The 20153-nt window shown below is 35.7% G+C and overlaps 1 protein-coding gene across 1 annotated transcript in view; it reads right to left on the bottom strand.

Annotated features, from left to right (window-relative positions):
* Window positions 1-346: 346 nt before the first annotated feature.
* LOC142336336 (uncharacterized) overlaps window positions 347-20153 on the bottom strand; it is a 71562-nt gene continuing 51755 nt past the window's right edge. Inside the window, exons 10-12 of the mRNA XM_075385093.1 lie at window positions 15779-16084; window positions 7426-7572; window positions 347-1056 (exon numbers count right to left, since the gene is read on the bottom strand). Coding sequence (XP_075241208.1) covers window positions 848-1056; window positions 7426-7572; window positions 15779-16084 — 662 coding nt within the window. The 3' untranslated portion in view covers window positions 347-847. The remainder of the gene's footprint in view (window positions 1057-7425; window positions 7573-15778; window positions 16085-20153) is intronic.

The raw sequence follows: 20153 nt of genomic DNA, 5'->3' as shown, positions 1-20153 counted from the left end.
TTTTACTCTGAAAAATAGACTGATCAGTCTATATTTTGACATGAACAGAATCTGCACAAGGGTAAAAATGTCTATATACAGTCTATGGATTTACACTGGTTCAGTACTGGAATGCTCTGGCTGGTCAGCCCGGGCGGTAAAAAAATCAAGAAAACTAATACTCTTCTTTGAGTCGTGAAAAAAGGAGAGCGCTAAATAATAGCCTTTGAGAGGCTGACGGCGGTTATTAATCAAAGAATTTTATAATTAAAACCTCTAACTACTTACTTTTAAAACGTTTTGAATTTTCGTCATCAAAACTCTGAAATAATCGTTAGTAGCATTAGCTATCTATGCTGCCAAAAAGATCAAAAAGTTTCGATTGAAGCAATTTTTGACGTAATTTTCATCTCCTGTATTTGCGATAGGTTATGCGATCAACAAATCGCGAAATGCTCAAAATAATTTACAGCAAAAAATGGGTTGAACACCGATGATAAAATGATATGTTCCCAGAGTACACTACGAAATAGCGACACGTTAAAAGCAAAAACCAATCTAAGAGCAGAAAGCTGGGGATTATTTAAATTTCAATGTCATTTTAAGCGCATTTTTGTCAATTTTTACCATGTAAAACACTGCTGTGCGCAGACGTTAAATATTAACACGACGATTTAGTACTTCCTACTAATTCAACACCCACTAATCAAACTGGTTTGAAGATATAACCAATTCAAGCAGATCGAAAATATATAAATATATCACGTAAACGCGGTCGTAATTCACAAGTTCTAATTGTTGTCGAATGAATGCATCATGTGTTTCGTTATTCATCTATAAATGTGATTTTTGGATATGCTGGTGTAAGTTAATGTGAGGAGTTTGAATTCGATGATGAAGCGAGAGTGAGAGAAGTAGCGGCCGAGAACAGATCTAGCTGACTTGGTTTCACATCAAGAAATTCCTCTTCCACCTCCCCTTCAGGATCCACCAAAGACATTGCTATACTTCCACTCTCATCAGTTCCACTTCCACTATTTCCACTCACAGTTGGAGTTGACAACACGTCTTGAGGTCCTGGAAAACGAAGCAGTGTGACCGAGGAGCATATCATCATCAGATCCGCGGCAATTAGAGAGCACCGAGTTACATTGAATACAATTTAATTTGTTCCATATTTAAATACGTACGATAGATATCAATTGATGGAGAACGGGAAATGTCCAAAAATTGTTCCTTATCTTTGCGTTGATCGCGGCTGATCATTACAGTAATTTATCCGCCGTTGATCATTATATATATTAATCTGTGAGGCGTTTATAGACCTAAGAATTAAGTATATACCTACGAATTAAGTCGTCGTTTCGAGCATCAACCAATGATGGACATACAAGATTTATGAGCAGAAATTCTCCAATGTCAATGATTCTTATATTTTGCACACGACTAAATTGCCCAAATTGGTCGTGCAATCGGTTACAGGCGAAAAGCTCCAAATATTTAGGAATTATTTTACAGAACAAATATTTTACAAACTAAATATTTGTTGACGGAAATTTAGGAAGGCCCTAGGCCAAATTCGATTTAGTAACGTGACACGGCTAAATAACAGATTCGCAGAAAAACATTCACCATATGATCATGATGCATGGCGGTCATTTTTATATACACTTTCTGAAAACTGTACCATTCTATAACATACTCTAGCAGATTGACGCAAAATAGTCCCCATTGATTCCCATCTCCCAGTTGTGATTGAAATGAGGGAAAAAATTATTTTACAATATAATGCCAAAAGTGTTTTGATTGGATTTCATAATTAGGCATACTGCTGTGAGACGATACGTGGATTAGTATCAATACCAATAAGCATTTCACCTTATAACAAAAACTAAATTGAACAGAGTTCAAATACCAGGCATATAAAACTGGGCTTTATCGGTTGATGCCGTTTCTACTTTTTGGATTTCATTTTTCGACATTGAGTACGTTAATGTTCGATAGCTTTGCTGAGAGACTGCTGTTTAAAAACACTTTGAGCGGAATGAGCTGCTCAGTTTCACTGCTCGCTGCACATATGGATTCCATGTCAGCGGACTTTTATATTAGTTGGAAAGTGTCGCCAATTGAGTGCTCAGTACAATGAGCGAACAACGAAATTTGAGAAGTGAAGTAAAAAAAACAACAGCCGACAGATTGCCAGAAAACAACCGCCGTTGACGCGCATTGGGATTGAAACAAAAAAAAAAAAACATTGCTGGAAGATTGCCAGAAAATAGCCGCAATAGCTTCGTAGATCTGCAGTCTCAAAAAACAGTAAAGATAGACCAAAAAAATCGTCTTTTCATTGAAGGCTGATACTTATATTTTGATTAAAAATCTGTATAAGTTTTTGCTGCCTCTATTAGGTGCTCTCAAATAACAATCATTTAGAGTGACACACACCCACCCAAAACCAATGTGAGGAAGTCATTTTTGAGAGTGAGGTAAGTCAAGTGTGACCAAAAATTTAATCACGCGAATGAACAAAAAAACTCACTCCACTAAGAGCGAAAAATTACGTCACGCACGCACTTCAGATGAAATTGCATGAACGAATGAACAAAAGGCAGATTTGAAATGGCTGTGACGTCATATGATCGTAACAAACATTTTGACGAAATAAAAAACATAGCAGGACAAGTCCTGACATACAATTCAAAAAATTTTTATTGATTAAACAAAAGACTAGGCATATTAGGGACTATGAGCGAACTGGGAAAACCAATTCCAAAAAAATCAGATTAAAAAATTTATAGAAAAAAACAGAAAGTTAAAATGCAGTATGTGAACAAAAAAGCACTAGCGAAAAAGTGAAATTTAGTTTTAAAAAAACTAGGCCTAGAATGAACTATGAATGGACTGGGAAAACTATTAAGAAAAAAATCCAATCCCAAAAATCGAAAAAACAGCAAAAATCAAAGTGAAATTGCCGCATGTGAACAAAAACCCACTAGCGAGAAAGCGAATTTTTGTTCAAACACGGTTTTCTCACTCTACCTTAAAATTAGAGTTAAAAAATATCACGCCGCAAAACCATTCGCTCCACTTCCTGTTTCGGCGTGACCAAAATCACTACTCCAATTTGACTTCAAAAATCATGAAAAAGTGTGAACAGGGAAAAAGACAGCGTCCCAATACAATTCAAATTCTTTGAATTGCAAAAAACCAAGAGAAGGTCAATAACAGCCCAAGCTATCGCTGTGCGGCTATTAAAAAAAAAGAAAATTAAGAGAGAAACTGACTGAATTTTTCTAAGTGTCAAAGTGTTCTTATTTGATGTGCAAAATCTGCGTATTAGGTTAGCTTCTAAAATTACACTTCAATCAGCTTCTTAACTGAAGCCCATTTAGCATAAAACTAATGCCAGCTTAACTTGTTCCAAGAATATAATGCACTATCAATGCTACTTGAGAAATTTATAATGTACGATCACCTTTTTATAATCCTACCTCTAATGAATAATCCAGTTAATTGCAAAAATTGATTCGATTAATGAAATCCTTGAAAACATTTATTCTTCGTTGGATCAGGGAACTGGATATAGCATATGTAGAAAAAGCTCAAGCATGGAAAAAGATAACAAATTCCGTTGCATCTTAGTCTACTGTTTTTCAAAAAGATAAATAGTAAAAATGGAAAAACTTCATTCAGTTCAACAACATCCAAACATTCAAAATTTGTTCCAATGAAATTAAAAGAAAGATTTGCCGTTCTGTTACAAAAGTTAATCTTAGACTCACTTTCACAATGACTCACAACGGGATTGAACCAGAATAAGAAAAAATTAAGAGATAGAAATTGACAGTATTTAGTGTCAAAGTGTTCTTATTTGATGTTCAAGTTTTGCATATTCGGCTAGAATTCAAAATTATATTTAATTCAGCTTCTAAACTGAACGCTATCCAGCAGAATACTAATGCCAGCTAGCAATCGTTTTGATGCACTAAGACTTAATGAACGGGCTTTATATTTTGTCCCGTCTAGTTGATTTTGCTCTTTTGACTTTGACCGTGTTCATTACATTACGTAATTCAATGAGTGAAAGAATTCCAAATCAATGGAGTTGAAAAAATGAGTGAGATTAGTCAAAAGTGAAAATAGTGACTTATGTAAAACGTGATCAAACGGTAAAGCGAATTTTTAAAAAAGGAGAGCGCCTTAATAATAGCCGATGAAAGGCTGACGGCGGCTATTAATAAACCGATTAACGTCGGACGAACTGCTCTCCAACGCGACAAAGCAAACCATATGGAAGTGAGTGTAGGTTAGAGTAGTGAGTGTAGGTTAAACTGCCTGCGGTTTGAATCGGCGACCTCTCGGACGGCAGTCAGGGATATAAACCTCTACTCTACACGGGCTATGTACGTTCATCGTTCACAATCGGTTTTATTGTAGCTGGAGATAAACTTCTGCATGCGCAAAAATCAAATGACCTAAAAATTCAAAAAGCCACACCTGAAAAGGTCATTCAAGAAGTGAAATAAAAGAAAACAGTTCGGCAACAATTTTGCATAAAAGACACATTTTAAAAACAATTGCATCAAACTTCGTTTGAGGGCAACTAAAAAAATCAAGCCAAATGTCCAAACAGCTAAGATTAAGCAACTAGAAACAAAAAATTGATTGACGAAAACATAAAACGACTTTCGGACGAATTCCTCTCGAACAACGGGCAAGGCTAGAGGAACTTTGATACTGCAAAAAAAAATCTGACCAAGATGGGGTTCGACCCCGAGAACCGTCGAATGAGAGTCTGGATCATTAACCTCTGCGCTAAACGTGCTATATAACTTACAATCATTTTTATTTAGAAAGAATTTATTTCTGAATAAAAGCAATTCAAGTCAGTCAAGAAAATCGGCAAATCAAGTCAAGTCAATTGTGGAAAAGTCCCGAGAAGTGGAAACAAAAGACTTCTAGACAAAAACGAATAAGCATAAGTTTTGTATCAGACGTTTACAATAATCGCTTCAAATTTCGTTGGAGAGCAATTAAAAACATATGCCAAGATTTTATTTACAATTCTACGAATTGACCAAAAATCAGTAATTGTCCAGCAGCATCAAACCAAGAACTTCGAAACGATAAAACATTAAGTTAATCTCTTCAAAGACTTAAGTTTTAAACACAATCTCAATGAATGACACTTCAAGTAAATATTTACACTAAGTGTTCTTAGAATGAGTAAACAACACAACAAACTTGTGGAAATCAATAACAGGCGGAAAATCGTTCCTGCAAAAATCGCATTTAAAAGAACCACAGGACTAATATAATTTCTACTAACTTTGCCGAGAGCAATTAACACTCTGTGAACTAAGAAAGTAAAACGAAAAAAAATTTTGAAAGAGCTGCTATAATAGGCGGCTGACATGAGGGCGGCTATTAATAAAAAATTATCCAAAATAAGTAAATTATTATAATTAACTATTAGAATTACATGTAACTGAACACTCCTCATAGGCGAATAAAAAAATTCTCGTAGACAATTAAAAACATACCCAGCAGATTGCCGGAAAATAGCCGCCGTTGATTCCAATAAGCATGATTGGGATTGAAATAACAGAAGATATTGAAAAAAAAAAGATTTTTGTGCAAAAACATTTTTTTAAGTCCGATTTATTTTTATGGCATTTCGTGGTTGAACATACTTCTGTTTTAGAGAGAGGCTACAGGGGCTACTATCAATACCAATAAGCATTAGAGATGGTAACTAAGATTTATAGGAACGACGTTCAATTAGCGGGCATCTAAAATTGGGCTTTATGGGTTTATCCCGTGTCTACTTCTGACTTCAATTTTTTATACAGACTCTGTTCATTTTGAATTGCTTTGCTGAGCAACTGATGTTCAAAATCACTTTTAGCAGAATGAGAGAAGAGAGAAACTAGCCTAGAGAAGTCAAAAAGATTTCACGCAAAATGTTGAAAAGGCGGCAAAATGAGGTAAAGCGAAACATTTTTTTATTCGACGAAGTAAAAAAAAAAATAGGAGCGCTATAATAGCCGGCTGAGAAGATGAGGGCGGCTATTAAATATATATATAAACCACTAAGAAAGGGGTCTAAAACAGCAAAATCACAAAACGCTCAAACATGCAAATAAACTTCTAAAAACGCTTAAAATGGTCAAAGATGAGTCCAAACTCCTCAAAACTGCAATTAATACCGTGAATTTCTGCCACCTCGAGCGAGACGTTACTCAGCAGCTTTGATGATCTGTACACTTAGAGCCTAGTAAAACGCAAATAGTTACTGAGCACTTTATGCCTTGGGGCTTTATCAGTTTATCCAGTTTGTTTTGCAAAATTCAAAACATACCCGGCAGATTGCCGGAAAATAGCCGCCGTTGATTCCAATAAGCATGATTGGGATTGAACGAATATAAAATATTGAAAAAAAAAGATTTTTGTACAAAAACATTTTTAAGTCCGATTTATTTTGATGGCATTTCGTAGTTGAACATACTTCTGTTTCCTAGAGAGAGGCTACAGGGGCTACAATCAACACCAATAAGCATTAGAGGTGGTAACTAAGACTCATAGGAACGACGTTCAAATAGCGGGCATCTAAAATTGGGCTCTATGGGTTTATCCCGTTTCTATTTCTGACTTCAATTTTTTATACCGACTCTGTTCATTTTGAATTGCTTTGCATAGCAACTGATGTTCAAATTCACTTTTAGCAGAATGAGAGAAGAGAGAAACTAGCCTAGAGAAGTCAAAAAGATTTCACGCAAAATGTCGAAAAAGCGGCAAAATGGTAAAGCGAAAAAAAGTTTGACGAAGTAAAAAAAAAACGAGCGCAACAATAGCCGGCTGAGAAGATGAGGGCGGCTATTAAACATAACCGACTAACGTCGGGCGAATTGCTCTCAAACGACCGGCGAGCGCTTGGCTTCGTCAGTAGCTAGGTACGGTTTAGTGAGGCCAGCTTTACCTTAATTGAAGGGGCGTAAGTGAGCGCAGCGGTGGGGGGTGCAACGGGGGACTGATGGGGTGGCAACAGTGAGGGAGGTCAAAGTCTAAGAACCGCCCTTCGCACCAAAACAGATTCTGTGAATCGCATACTTGAAAAATAGTGAGCTCAAAGGCTCTAAGAGCACCTAATGCCCGCTGGGCGCTACCTGTTTATCCCGTTTTTGAGAGCGAAAAGTCAAATGCGTCAGACGAAAAATTGGTCAAGCGAAAAATCGCATAAAAAAGACCGACAGGACTAATATAATTGCTACAAACTTCGTTTGAGAGCAATTAATTACTCAATCGAGTTTAAAGAAAAATCTGCAAAAACTGTCAAGCAAAAATTTTGCATAAATACACGACTATAATTAATGCTTCAAATTTTGTTTGAGTTTCATTAACTATTTCAGGAATTAACTTTTTAACATTTACATTTTTAGTACATACCTAAAACAGACGCGACAGACGAGTTTGAAATGGTGGAGTGCACTCCGGACAAAGAAAGCAAAGAGGAGTTTCCAGCAGATGCCAATGCAGCCAGATTATACGTGAGCGGGTCCAGGTTTGCGTGCTCCAGTAGTGATTGAACGTCACCTGAATAAAATGCCTTCAAATTTTAGATAATTTTCCTCACCTAAATTGTATTAACTGAGGAGGAAAAAGTGACGTTACAACAGTAGCTCGTATATCGGGGCGTAACAGTCCTACCGTAACAGTACTACCGCTACAATAAAAATTTCCTAAAGAGCCTACAAAAGCTAACATACACACAACAGAGATCAGAGGAATAAGATTATGAGATATATGAACAAGTAATGACACAACTTGCAAAAGATTTGCAAGAGCAAAAAATAAATAAAATAATGAAAAACTATCAAAACTATATTCAAAACATACAGAACCTATCCATATCCATATGAAAACATCAAAGACTACTCGATTAATTTTTCATAGACAGCAACAATTCATTGCGGAAATTTAGAAAGCAGACAAATTCAAACGCTAAAAAGCGGCAAAAAAAGCAAATATGACAAAGCAAACCCACTATAAGACAAAAAAGGTGAAATTAAAACTTGTTGAAATTCCCAGAAAAAAAAACATCGCTGGCAGATTGCCAGAAAATAGCCGCAATTGATTCGTAGATCGGCAGTTTAAAAAAAAACAGGAAAAAAGACAGACAAAAAAATCGTCTTTTCATTGAAGGCTGATCTGTTATATTTTGATTAAAAATATGTATAAGTTTCTGCTGCCTCTATTAGCTGATCTGAAATTACCTTAATTTAGAGTGACACACACCCATTTGACCTTATCTCTTTGAATTAAAGTAAATAAAAGTCAATTTCAAATTGAGGAAGTCATTTTTGAGAGTGAGGTAAGTCAAATGTGACCAAAAACATAATCACGCGCTTGAACAAAAAAACTCGCTCCACTAAGAGCGAAAAATGACGTCACACATGCAATTCAGTTGAAATTGCATGATCGAATGAACAAAAAGTGGCTGTGACGTCATATGGTCGTAACAAAAATCATGACGACGAAATAAAAAAACATAGCAGGACAAGTCCTGACGTACAATTCAAAGAATCTTCATTGACTAAAAAAAAACTAGACCTAAAACGGACTATGAATGGATTGGAAAAACCATTTAGAAAAAAATCCGATCCAAAAAATCGAAAAAACAGTAAAAAATCAAAGTGAAATTGCCGCATGTGAACAAAAAACCACTAGAGAGAAAGCGAATTTTGTTCAAACACTGTTTTCTCACTCTACTTTAAATTTGGAGCAAAAAAATTCACGCCACAAAACCACTCGCTTTTTCGCTCCACTTCCTGTTTCGGCGTGACCAAAATCACTACTCCAATTTGACTTCAAAAATCATGAAAATGTGTGAACAGATCTTAAAAAAAAAGACAGCGCCCCAATACAATTCAAATTCTTTGAATTGTAAAAAAACCAAGAGAAGGCCAATAATAGCCCCAGCTATCGCTGTGCGGCTATTAATCAGAAAACAAAGGCGCTCTACCTCTTAATATTTGATAATAACATGTTAATAAAACTTAGTCAACCTGCCTTCATTCAATGTGCGCGAAAATGAAACCAGTACAAGAAACATACCCATGTAAAAAAATAGCCGCCACTGATTCCCATAACACCAATTGGTTTTGACAGAACGGATATAAAAATGAAAAAGATATTTAAAACCATTGCAGAAAATATACTCCTACTCCTTAATGAGAGGATACGGGGGGGGGGGGCTACAATACCAATAAGCATAAAGCATAACTGGTGGTCAACAGCTGCTTAACAGGAACCTTCAACTGAATGAGAGCAGGGAAAACTAATCAAGAGAAGTCGAAAAATTTTACGCGAAATGTTGAACAAGCTGTGAACTCAGGTAAAGCGGAACAAACTTTCGACGAAATAAAAAACATAGCAGGACAATTCCTGCCCTGCAATTCAAACAATTTCGATTGATTGAACACAAAATTAGACCTAAAATGAACAAAACTACTGGAAAAATCAGAGAAAAAAAACAATCAAAAAATTGAAACATAACCGACTAAACGTCCGAAAAATTGCTCTCGTACGACTAGTGGGAGCTCTAATCAATTGCAGCCGCTTCAGTCGGGGGGGGGGCTAAATGGGACTAAGAACTTGAACAGTGGGCTTCAAATAACCACATTAGAGGTTAAAATATACCACTATAAAGATTTAAAGTGAAAAATGGCACAAGTTTTGGCGCACTTTTCATTTGACTTTGAGTATTCAATTGCCACCAATTGAGTTCAGCTGCTTGAAATTGTGATTGAGATAGAATTTTAGATCACGCAGAACTCAAACAGTCAAGGGGTTAAAAGTCACTCGAAAAGTCAAAACGGTCAAGCGAAAATTTTGCATAAAAAAGACAAACACTTACAATAATTGCTTCTCTACAAGAGCAACTAAAAACTATCAAAAATCGAAATCAAATTAACGAGAAGGCAAATTTTTGTTCAAACACCTTTTACCACTCTACTTTAAAATCAGAGCGAAGACAGTTCGGGCCAAAAAATCAATCGCTTTTCCGCTCCACTTCCTTTTTCGGCGTGAGAAGAGTAAAATCAATTCAAATAAACGACAGAAATGTGTGAAAAGATCTTAGAAAACATAGCCGTAAAAATTCCGGAAACGCTTCGAAGAGTCGCCTCGTACAAAAAGAATCCAATTAGAAAATTATTGCAAATTTAACTACTCATAAAAACTAAAACAGGAACAGTTAATAATCAATAAAAGAAAAAATTCGCCCTAAAAAAACATTCTATAACAGAAGCGCACACAAAAACAACAACTTTTAAGAAAAATGATATACAAAGGGAGAAGACAAAGGGAGAGCTCTCCCTTTATTACGTAGCTCTCCCTTTAAGAAAAGACAAAGGGAGAGCTACGTAATAAACATTCAGCAATAAATTAATACAGCTTGTTAAAATTCATTACGGAGAAGCCTTCTCATTAGGGACCTTTATTACACATATGAGTTCCTTCGATCTTAAACTAATTCAAATTAAACTAAGTTTTTAAGTGCAAAAGTCATTTTATTGAGTGAGGTAAGTCTCGCATGATCAAAATCTAATCACGCAAATGAGCTAAAGACGTTGACTAAAAAGTGAGAAATGACGTGACACGCGCAAATGCCGTTAGTGAGAGGAAGCGGTCATTCAGAAATATTTGACTTCTGCAGCTTTGCCGTGTGAATAAAAGTAAAACAAAAAAGATCGTCAGGCGACGAAACAAAAAAAACCAAGCGCACCGCAAAATAGATCTGCTCAGCTTACCGCTATAAAAATGAAAATCAAATTGATTTTTTGTTGAATTTCCAAACCAAAAAACTCTTTTGCAGAAATTACAACCAATTATTACAAAACTCATTTGGACAAAAGTTGTCCATTCAATGCTATGAAACTCAATAACAAACTAATATCGAAAAATTGTCCAGTTGCCTAAAAACCGCAAAATGGCTCAAAAACATCTAACATCTCATATGGATAACCAAAGTATATATTTTTTTTCAAGTGTTTCTTTTGCTTCAAAATTCAAAATTGATTAAAAATATTCTCCAATACCTCTCGAGTCAAAAAAGCAACCTAATGCAATTCAAATTCTTTCGATTGTCAAAAAAGCAAAGCGCCTCAATAATAGTCATTGAAAAGCTGACGGCGTCTAATAAAACGTTCAAAATAATTGGCTCATAAAATTACAACGCAAGAAAAAAACACTAACACATCACTTGATTCAGAAAATCAAATTTTGACCTAAAGACAAAGTTAACTGCCGTCATTGGAACCAATCGGTCTACATTCATCATAATTCTTGAGACAAAAACAAAACAATTTTTTTGAAGAAATAACAATAACTTCGGTTCGTAATTTTATTTACGAACAGGTGAATCTACGAAGAGTAGTCATTGTGTTATTTTTGCAGGAAAACGTTTCTAATCTTTTCCCTTTTGTCTATAGTATTTATGATGACTCTAGGGCGAAAAGTGTGGTTGGAAAGTTGGGCGAAAGGAGAATCTTTTTGTTACGCCATTTTCTTTAGAGAAATTTTTGAGAAATTGACAAACTGATGCATGAAAAAATGTTCTGTAAGCTGGTAAAATATTTTTGTTCAAACGGCTCCTTCAAGCCGTTTTCTTATTTTGACTACTATTTTCGCTTAAGTGGTCTGCATATGGTACCTTAGTAATTTTAAGTCTGTATTGAAAGCGTTTTCAAGCTTTTAATTGCTCTCGAACTAAGTTTGAAGCAATGACTGTAAATATGTCTGTTTTTATGCTTGACCGTTTTCTTCTGGAACTTTCGTTCGATCTCACATCTTGAGTAACTTGTTCACGTCTGACTTCTTGATTTTTGCTTGACCTAAACTGCTCTTATTGAGAAATTATGTCATTAAAACAAGCAATTGTAAGGTAAAAGATTATATGGGCCCGACAGCCGAGTGGTAACTGCTTCCCACCCCCTGTTGGAAATTCTGCACCTAAAGAAGCTTTTTGCAGCTCCCGCTGAAATTAATTGTCCAGCCGATCGTTCGTGAGCAATTTGCGCAACGATAGTCGGTTTGTTTTGGTTAATAATGTGAGTTTTGGATGTTTTTAGCGATTTTGCGGTTTTTAAGCTACTGGCGCAATTCTTCGCTATTAGCTTTTTTTCATTGCATTTTTTGAGGATTGAATGAACTACTTTAGTCCAAATAAGTTGTGGTATAATTTATTGCAATTTTGGTTGTGTTGCAATTTGATGAAAAATTGTTATCAATATTGATAGAAAAATTTGCTAAAAGTGGATTCAAAAATTTCACAGCAGTAAATTTTGTCTGACTCAGAGACATGGTTTTAAGTTAGCGATTTCGAAAAGACAAACATTAAAAACAATTTGTCGCCCTAAGAGTTTGTAATCGTAATCAATGGCAAAGTATAACATAAACGACTAACGTCAGGCGAATTGCTCTTTATCCCGTTTCTAAAGACAAAAGTCAACTGGTTCAGACGAAAAACCGGCCAAGCGAAAAATTGCATAAAAGACAAACAGGATTAAATATATTTGCTACAAATTGCTTTTGAGAGCAATTAACGATGGTTTCCTAAAAAGTGCCCGTTAAATTATTTATGATAAAAAGCATTTCAACTATAACTCATTGATAATGAGGATCAGATGATGACATTACGCCACATAACAGCAGCTGAAGTGCGGTATCAACAAAGAGAGAGATAGAGAGAGACAGAAAGGGAGATAAAGCGTGAACTAGAAAGAGAAGGAAAGGAACCCTAACCGAAAGAGAAAGAAAGAGACAGGAATATCTCCCATGATTGGATTCGACACTTCAACTTCTAGTTTTCTAACCTTGTTAATAAATAAATCATTTGAAAAAAAAACTGAAAAAGACAAAAATAAAAAGTTTTCATTTTCGTAATAAAGAAAGATCAAAATCATTTTTGTCTCGAACGTACTGTCAAGTAACCCATCTCCGAGACTGGAAAAGTTTCGTTGGCCAGTAATGGTCGCTAAACTCAGAAAACGACAAAAAATTGAAAAAGTTTGAAAATTGCAAACTTTAAAGAAATCTTGCTAAAACTCAAGATATTAATATCTTAAGAACACTTTCATTGTCTCAAAAGATTATCCCGAAACCCTGTTTCAAGCCTGAAATAGTTTCACAGGCTCATAAAGATCCATACACCTGGAACAAAAAAAATTTCCAAAAAATTGAAAAATTTAAATTTTATCAAAATATAACTAAAAATGGAGTTAAAAAAATGTTGATCACCATCCCATCAACTCTAGAAACTATGCAGCAGCTTATTATCAAACCTTGGAGGAGGTCCCAGGGCCTCTGTTGCCGGAAAAAACTCAAAACAAGAAAAAATTGCAAAAATTTGAAAAAAATGCTGAAATTCGTGTTATTAAAATCTTGAAGAACATTCCATTGCATCTATAATTTATGCAGTAACATATTATCAAAAACTAAAGGAAGAACCGTGGCCCTTGAGGCTAGAAAAACATAAATGAGAAAAAATTTCAAAAAACTTAAAATTGCAAACTTTATTTAAAAAAATTGCTAAAACTTGTGATATTAAAATGTTGAAAATTAATCCATGACCAAAAAAAATTTTCCGGTAACTTATTCTCAAACTCTAACGGAGTCTTTTTGACCCTTGAGGCTCAAAAACTCTGAAAAATGACTAAATTCAAAAAATTGGAAAAAATATCAAAAATATGCCAAAAATCTTGATGTTAAAATTTTGCACGACATTCCATTTGATCTAGAAATTTTCAGTAACCTATTTTCAAACCCTAGAGAAGGTTCCTTGGCTCTTAAGGCTGAAAAATTCAAAAGAACAAAAAATTTTTTTAAAAAAGCAAGTTTTTATCAAAAAATTGTTAAATTTGTCACATTAAAAAGTTCAAAAACTATTCCATGCCCATTTAAAATTTTTCAGTAACTTATTATCAAACTCCTTAGGATTTTTTCTGGCCCCTGGGTCTGGAAAGACCTGAATAAGCAAAAAGACGTCAAAAAATTTGAAAAAACTGCACGTTTTGTCAAAAAATTGCTAAAATTCGTGACGTTAAAATGTTGAAACCATTCCATTACCACTAGAAACAATTCAGTAACCAAACCCTAGAGGAGGTTCTTTGACACCTAGGAATGATAAAAAAAAAAGATCAAAATTTTCAAAAAGCTTGAAAAAAATGCAAAATAGTATAAGTTTGCGTTTTTAGCTAGCCTCGGGAGGGAGGGGGGGGTGGAGGGGCAACACTGGGGTGGAGGGGCAACAGCGCGTTGGGGGGGCAATAGGGGGGGGGGGGGGGTCAACAGTGGGGGTGTCTTCAACTTCTAAGAACCGCCCTTCACACCCTAAGTATAAGTATAAGTCTCCAAAACAGTTTGAGCTGAAACCGAGCTGAAAGGCTCTAAGAGCACTTAATGCCCGCTGGGCGCTACCTGTTTATCCCGTTTTTGAGGACGAAAAGTCAAAAGCCTCAGACGAAAAATCGGCTAAAACTTGCTAAAACTTGTGATAATTTGAAAAAATTGCTAAAATTTGTGATATTAAAATGTTGAAAATTAATCCATGACCAAAAAAAATTTTCCGGTAACTTATTCTCAAACTCTAACGGAGTCTTTTTGACCCTTGAGGCTCAAAAACTCTGAAAAATGACTAAATTCAAAAAATTGGAAAAAATATCAAAAATATGCCAAAAATCTTGATGTTAAAATTTTGCACGACATTCCATTTGATCTAGAAATTTTCAGTAACTTATTTTCAAACCCTAGAGAAGGTTCCTTGGCTCTTAAGGCTGAAAAACTCAAAAAAACAAAAAATTTTTTTAAAAAAGCAAGTTTTTATCAAAAAATTGTTAAATTTGTCACATTAAAAAGTTCAAAAACTATTCCATGCCCATTTAAAATTTTTCAGTAACTTATTATCAAACTCCTTAGGATTTTTTCTGGCCCCTGGGTCTGGAAAGACCTGAATAAGCAAAAAGACGTCAAAAAATTTGAAAAAACTGCACGTTTTGTCAAAAAATTGCTAAAATTCGTGACGTTAAAATGTTGAAACCATTCCATTACCACTAGAAACAATTCAGTAACCAAACCCTAGAGGAGGTTCTTTGACACCTAGGAATGATAAAAAACATAAAAGATCAAAATTTTCAAAAAGCTTGAAAAAAATGCAAAATAGTATAAAATGCATAAAAAGTATTTTGCGTTTTTAGCTAGCCTCGGGAGGGAGGGGGGGGGGGGGGTTGGAGGGGCAACACTGGGGTGGAGGGGCAACACCGCGTTGGGGGGGCAATAGGGGGGGGTCAACAGTGGGGGTGTCTTCAACTTCTAAGAACCGCCCTTCACACCCTAAGTATAAGTATAAGTCTCCAAAACAGTTTGAGCTGAAACCGAGCTGAAAGGCTCTAAGAGCACTTAATGCCCGCTGGGCGCTACCTGTTTATCCCGTTTTTGAGGACGAAAAGTCAAAAGCCTCAGACGAAAAATCGGTCAAGCGAAAAATTGCGTAAAAAAGACCGACAGGACTAATATAATTGCTACAAACTTCGTTTGAGAGCAATTAAAAAACAAAATTGACCAACTTGAAACTACTTTTGGATAAAAACTACGCTTTTAGTTGAATTAACGATGTTTGACAACCAAGATGATTTATTCGTTAGTGTCGGGAATAAATTTTACTCTTGTAGCTTGGGATTGAAATTTTACTATAGGTCTTAAAATTTAATTTTCGAGCTATAGTCTACACTTGTTGACATACCTTGAATGGCGTCTTCGAATTGGTCTCTAGCCAGACTCATCTCCACCCTGGTCATGTCAATCGTGTCTTCATTCTCACTCTCACAGTCCTCAAAGTCATCAGCCTCCTCGTCGTCCTCTCCTACCACCCCCACCACCAAATCATTCACGCTCATGCTGGGATCAAAGCCCCCCACTACCCCGGGTGTTGACCCGACAACTCCAGTCAATCCAGTGCCCGATGCTTCGGTGCCATTGTTAGAAGCAGGAGTGTAGTAGGTGGTTGCGGTAGCAGCCGACATCAATACATTGTTTGATTGCAGTCCCACTAAAACAGTAGGCTGTGATCAACTTAAGTTTCGCTTCGTATGCCAATATGCGTTTAATATGATTATTTCAGCACCAGCATCGCTTCGTTTAATCTAAGAAGACGAGAATCATATCTCCAACTAAACCAGAAAAACATTAAAACCACACTTTCACTCAATCTTTTGAATACAATCTTTTCAAACGGATATTGTTTAACAGTAGGCTGTGATCAACTTAAAACAGTAGGCTGTGATCAACTTAAGTTTCGCTTCGTATGCCAATATGCGTTTAATATCATTATTTCAGCACCAGCATCGCTTCGTTTAATCTAAGAAGACGAGAATCATATCTCCAACTAAACCAGAAAAACATTAAAACCACACTTTCACTCAATCTTTTGAATACAATCTTTTCAAACGGATATTGTTTAACATAGCCGGCAGATTGCCGGAAAATAGCCGCCGTTGACGCGCTTGGCGAATGCAAAGTAAGCCGATAGGCAAGCAAGCCGACAGAAAAATTTTAGACATCTAGTGGGTACGGGCCTCAGCAGACCGCTGTCCATGGCCATGCCTCTCATCCACTGTTGGATGTAATCCGGAAATAGCTCCAGTAAGCTTTGAATTGTCATGACAGTTCTCAGGTGTTGGGAACCAAAAGTTGTCTGTCGGCACCCACGTTTGAAAGACTGGTTTGTTTTGAGTTTCACGAAAAATTTTGTTTTCTGTAATTGACGATAGAACTGATGGTTCAATAGGATAAATATAGTTTGCTTGGTTTGGCGTTAAAAAAATGAATTTTGCTATTTGGGTTCGTGGGTTAATAGTAATAGTAAAAGGGTTTAGATTTAGAATCCCAATTTTAGTTTTTTGATGGGGGTCAAGTTTGTTTATTGACGAAGTAACACAGGCATGATTTTTTCTCGAATAAGGAAGACGGCTCAATTATTCCAATAGCATTTTTAAATGCAATTTTGGTTTGTAAATGGAGACTTCAACAATATCTTGATGGTTTGGTTTCAATTCGGGTTCGTGGGTTAATAGTAATAGTAAAAGGGTTTAGATTTAGAATCCCAATTTTAGTTTTTTTGATGGGGGTAAGTTTGTTTATTGACGAAGTAACACAGGCATGATTTTTTCTCGAATAAGGAAGACGGCTCAATTATTCCAATAGCATTTTTAAATGCAATTTTGGTTTGTAAATGGAGACTTCAACAATATCTTGATGGTTTGGTTTCAATTTTATTTTACTAACCGTGATGACTACTTGCTGTCTTGGGTTAACCTGATGTCCTATGGAATTAAGGCTCAAGGTAATATGTGGAAAGTATAGTAATTTCTTTGACGGATCAATAACAAATCGATTTTTGATAAAGAATGGGTTTCCTAGAATTGCAGTACTCATTTGATCAAGAATGAGAAACTCTTCGCTATAAGTATTCAATCCGACATTTAGGTCAATGATTACTTTTCCCAATACTCGCACTTTTTTGCCATCAGCCGCGTAGACTTTTCCAGGAAAATTGTTCGGTAGTGGAGTAACACATGCTGGCTTATTTAGTTTAATTTTTTGTAATATAGTTTTTGAAAGTGCACTTGAAAATGCTCCAGTATCAATTAGTATTTTAAAGCAGAATTTGTGAAAGTGTAATGGTAAATAGAAAAGATTCGTACCCGTTATTGGCACTGAATTATAAAGGCTGCTGCTGCGTATTTAGTATTTTGGGATCGTATCGAACGGCACGTGTGTTCCTCGCTGTGGTGCTGGTTTAAACCAACATTGACTTTGTATGTGGCCCGGTTGACCACAGTTCCTACAGATAATTGAACTATATCTGTAACCACGCCCACGTTGGTTGTAGAAACTACTGCCAGCGTGACCGAATTGTTGTCGTTGGTTACCTTGATGGTTTGAAGGTTTGTTATTTCCGCGGTTTGAGTTGAATTGAATTTGCCGTGGGCCTCGAAGATTACCTCTGTGAAATCTCCTATTATTTGATCTGTCCACAGAGACTTGCATCTTGTTCATTTGTCTTCCAAGTTCTCTCTGACTTGACGCCAAATTTTTATTAGCAGCCGCGATGTTGTTCAATGCTGTTGCAAGACTACACGAGCTTTTGTCAGTAATAGCATTGAATCCTGTGGCCTGTGCTTCTTCATCTGGTAAGATACTTTTCAATGTCTGTCGTTTTGAGACTGATGCACATATATCGGTTACCGTTGTTGTTTCCGGTTGCATTACCAATTTGAGTCGAATTTGTGCAGGCATTCCCGAAATAAATGCGTCTCGTATTCGTCTTGTTCGTTCTGCCGAATAGTCATTTCCTCCTGAATCTGCAAACGCTATATTAGCAAGTCTTGTGACGTCTGTCAGAAAATCTTCAGGCGTCTCCTTTGATTGATTAAACTTTCGTTCTTGGAACTTTAATTTGTAGAGCTCCACACGATTTGCACTCAAATATCGGTTTTCTAGTGATTGCAAAGCATTGTTAATTGTGTTTTTACTGGCAGCCGGTAATTCCAGAAAATAATTTAGAGCACCACCTTGTAAGTGAAGTTTTAAAAATCCAACCTGCTGGGCATTCGGTACTTGGGCAAGTGCGATGGAAGATTCCAGTTGCTCACGGAATACTCTAAAATCTTCTGTAGCCGCTCCAGTAAATGGATTTAAGTTAACGCTTTGTGGCGCTGCTGCTGGTGGAGGTGGAGCAATTCCTCTTATTGCTGTTGCGATAGCATTTGCAGCTGCTGCAAGATCTGCCATTTTATAGAAATTGTAATTACTTTATCCCAGAAGACAAAAATATAACTAAATATTTCTGAACTGGAACAATTGAAGGATAATTTAAATATTGATATTGAAAAATGGTTGAAGAGATAGAGAGAAAATTGTTTCGAAAAGTGTTCAAAATTTCAAGAAGAACAATTTGGGGAGAAATTATAACGGTCAAGTATAGTAATTAATCAAGTTTGAAGCACATCTGGGGGTTTAAGTCAATTGTTATGTTTGCTAAATCTAATCCTGATAAAATTGAATGAACGTCGGGGCAGGTGGTATCCGTAAAATAAAAGCATTTACGATTATCAATTGTATAAATTAAATGTAAGTTTTTAGAAGTAGAATTAAAGATATAACTATTCAATGGTCCTTCTTTGTCGCCAATTCGTATTCTAAGTTTTGCCATCTCACACTAACAGTTTTAAACATTTTGAAGCTAAATCTTTGTGTGTATTTTTTTTTTCTTTTAAGAAATCAATTTTCAGCTTGTGAATCGCGAATGTAAATCTTTCTGCTCTTTTCCTATCACCATCTTCTAACTCTATTAATTCTATCCTTTTTCTATTTCAGATGCTGGTTCTGAGCAGATTCCCTCAAAGTCAAAACAATTGTTTGCAACATTATTCTATTCTTCTAGCTCTTCCAACTCCTTCATGCAACTCCTTCTTCAATTATTTTAGTAAGTCAATCTAATAAACCAATCACAAGCCTTTTCTACAATCTAAGTATTCATTTTACCAATTCATAATTTCAACCAATACAAAAGTTTAATGCATATCAAATCTGGATTAGGAATTTGTATATGAAATCCACTACATTAGCAAGTCTTTAAAATTTAAATTTAAAAAGCCTACCATAGTCGAAAAGTTGACCTGCTTAACGCACATTGGGATTAAAACAGAAAAAGAAAAAAAGAATCAAGTGTCAATTTTTCTATTTAGTGTGCAAATTCTTCATTTTTGGTTAGATTCTAAAATTACACATAATTCAGCTTCTAAACTAAACGCTATTCAGCTAAATACTAACCTCAGCTAGCAATCGCTATAATGAACTGTGATATCTAATTCACTATGACATATGCTTTCTACGTTTTATAAGCAAAAGACTTTTGATTGTGCTCTTTTGACTTTGACCGTATTCACTACATTGCGTAATTCAATGCAAGGAAGAATTTAAAATCCATTCAGTTGAAACAGTGTATGTAAAACGAAAAACGTGACCAGAAGGTAAACCGAATTAAAAAAAAGATGAGCGCCTAAATAATAGCCGTTGAGAGGCTGACGGCGGCTATTAAACATAAACGTGTCATC

Source organism: Convolutriloba macropyga, chromosome 3 (assembly GCF_964194025.1).
Source record: "Convolutriloba macropyga chromosome 3, txConMacr16.3, whole genome shotgun sequence".
Lineage (NCBI taxonomy): Eukaryota > Metazoa > Xenacoelomorpha > Acoela > Convolutidae > Convolutriloba > Convolutriloba macropyga.
Note: the sequence above shows the minus strand (reverse complement) of the source record. Positions and strands in the feature narration are given on the sequence as shown.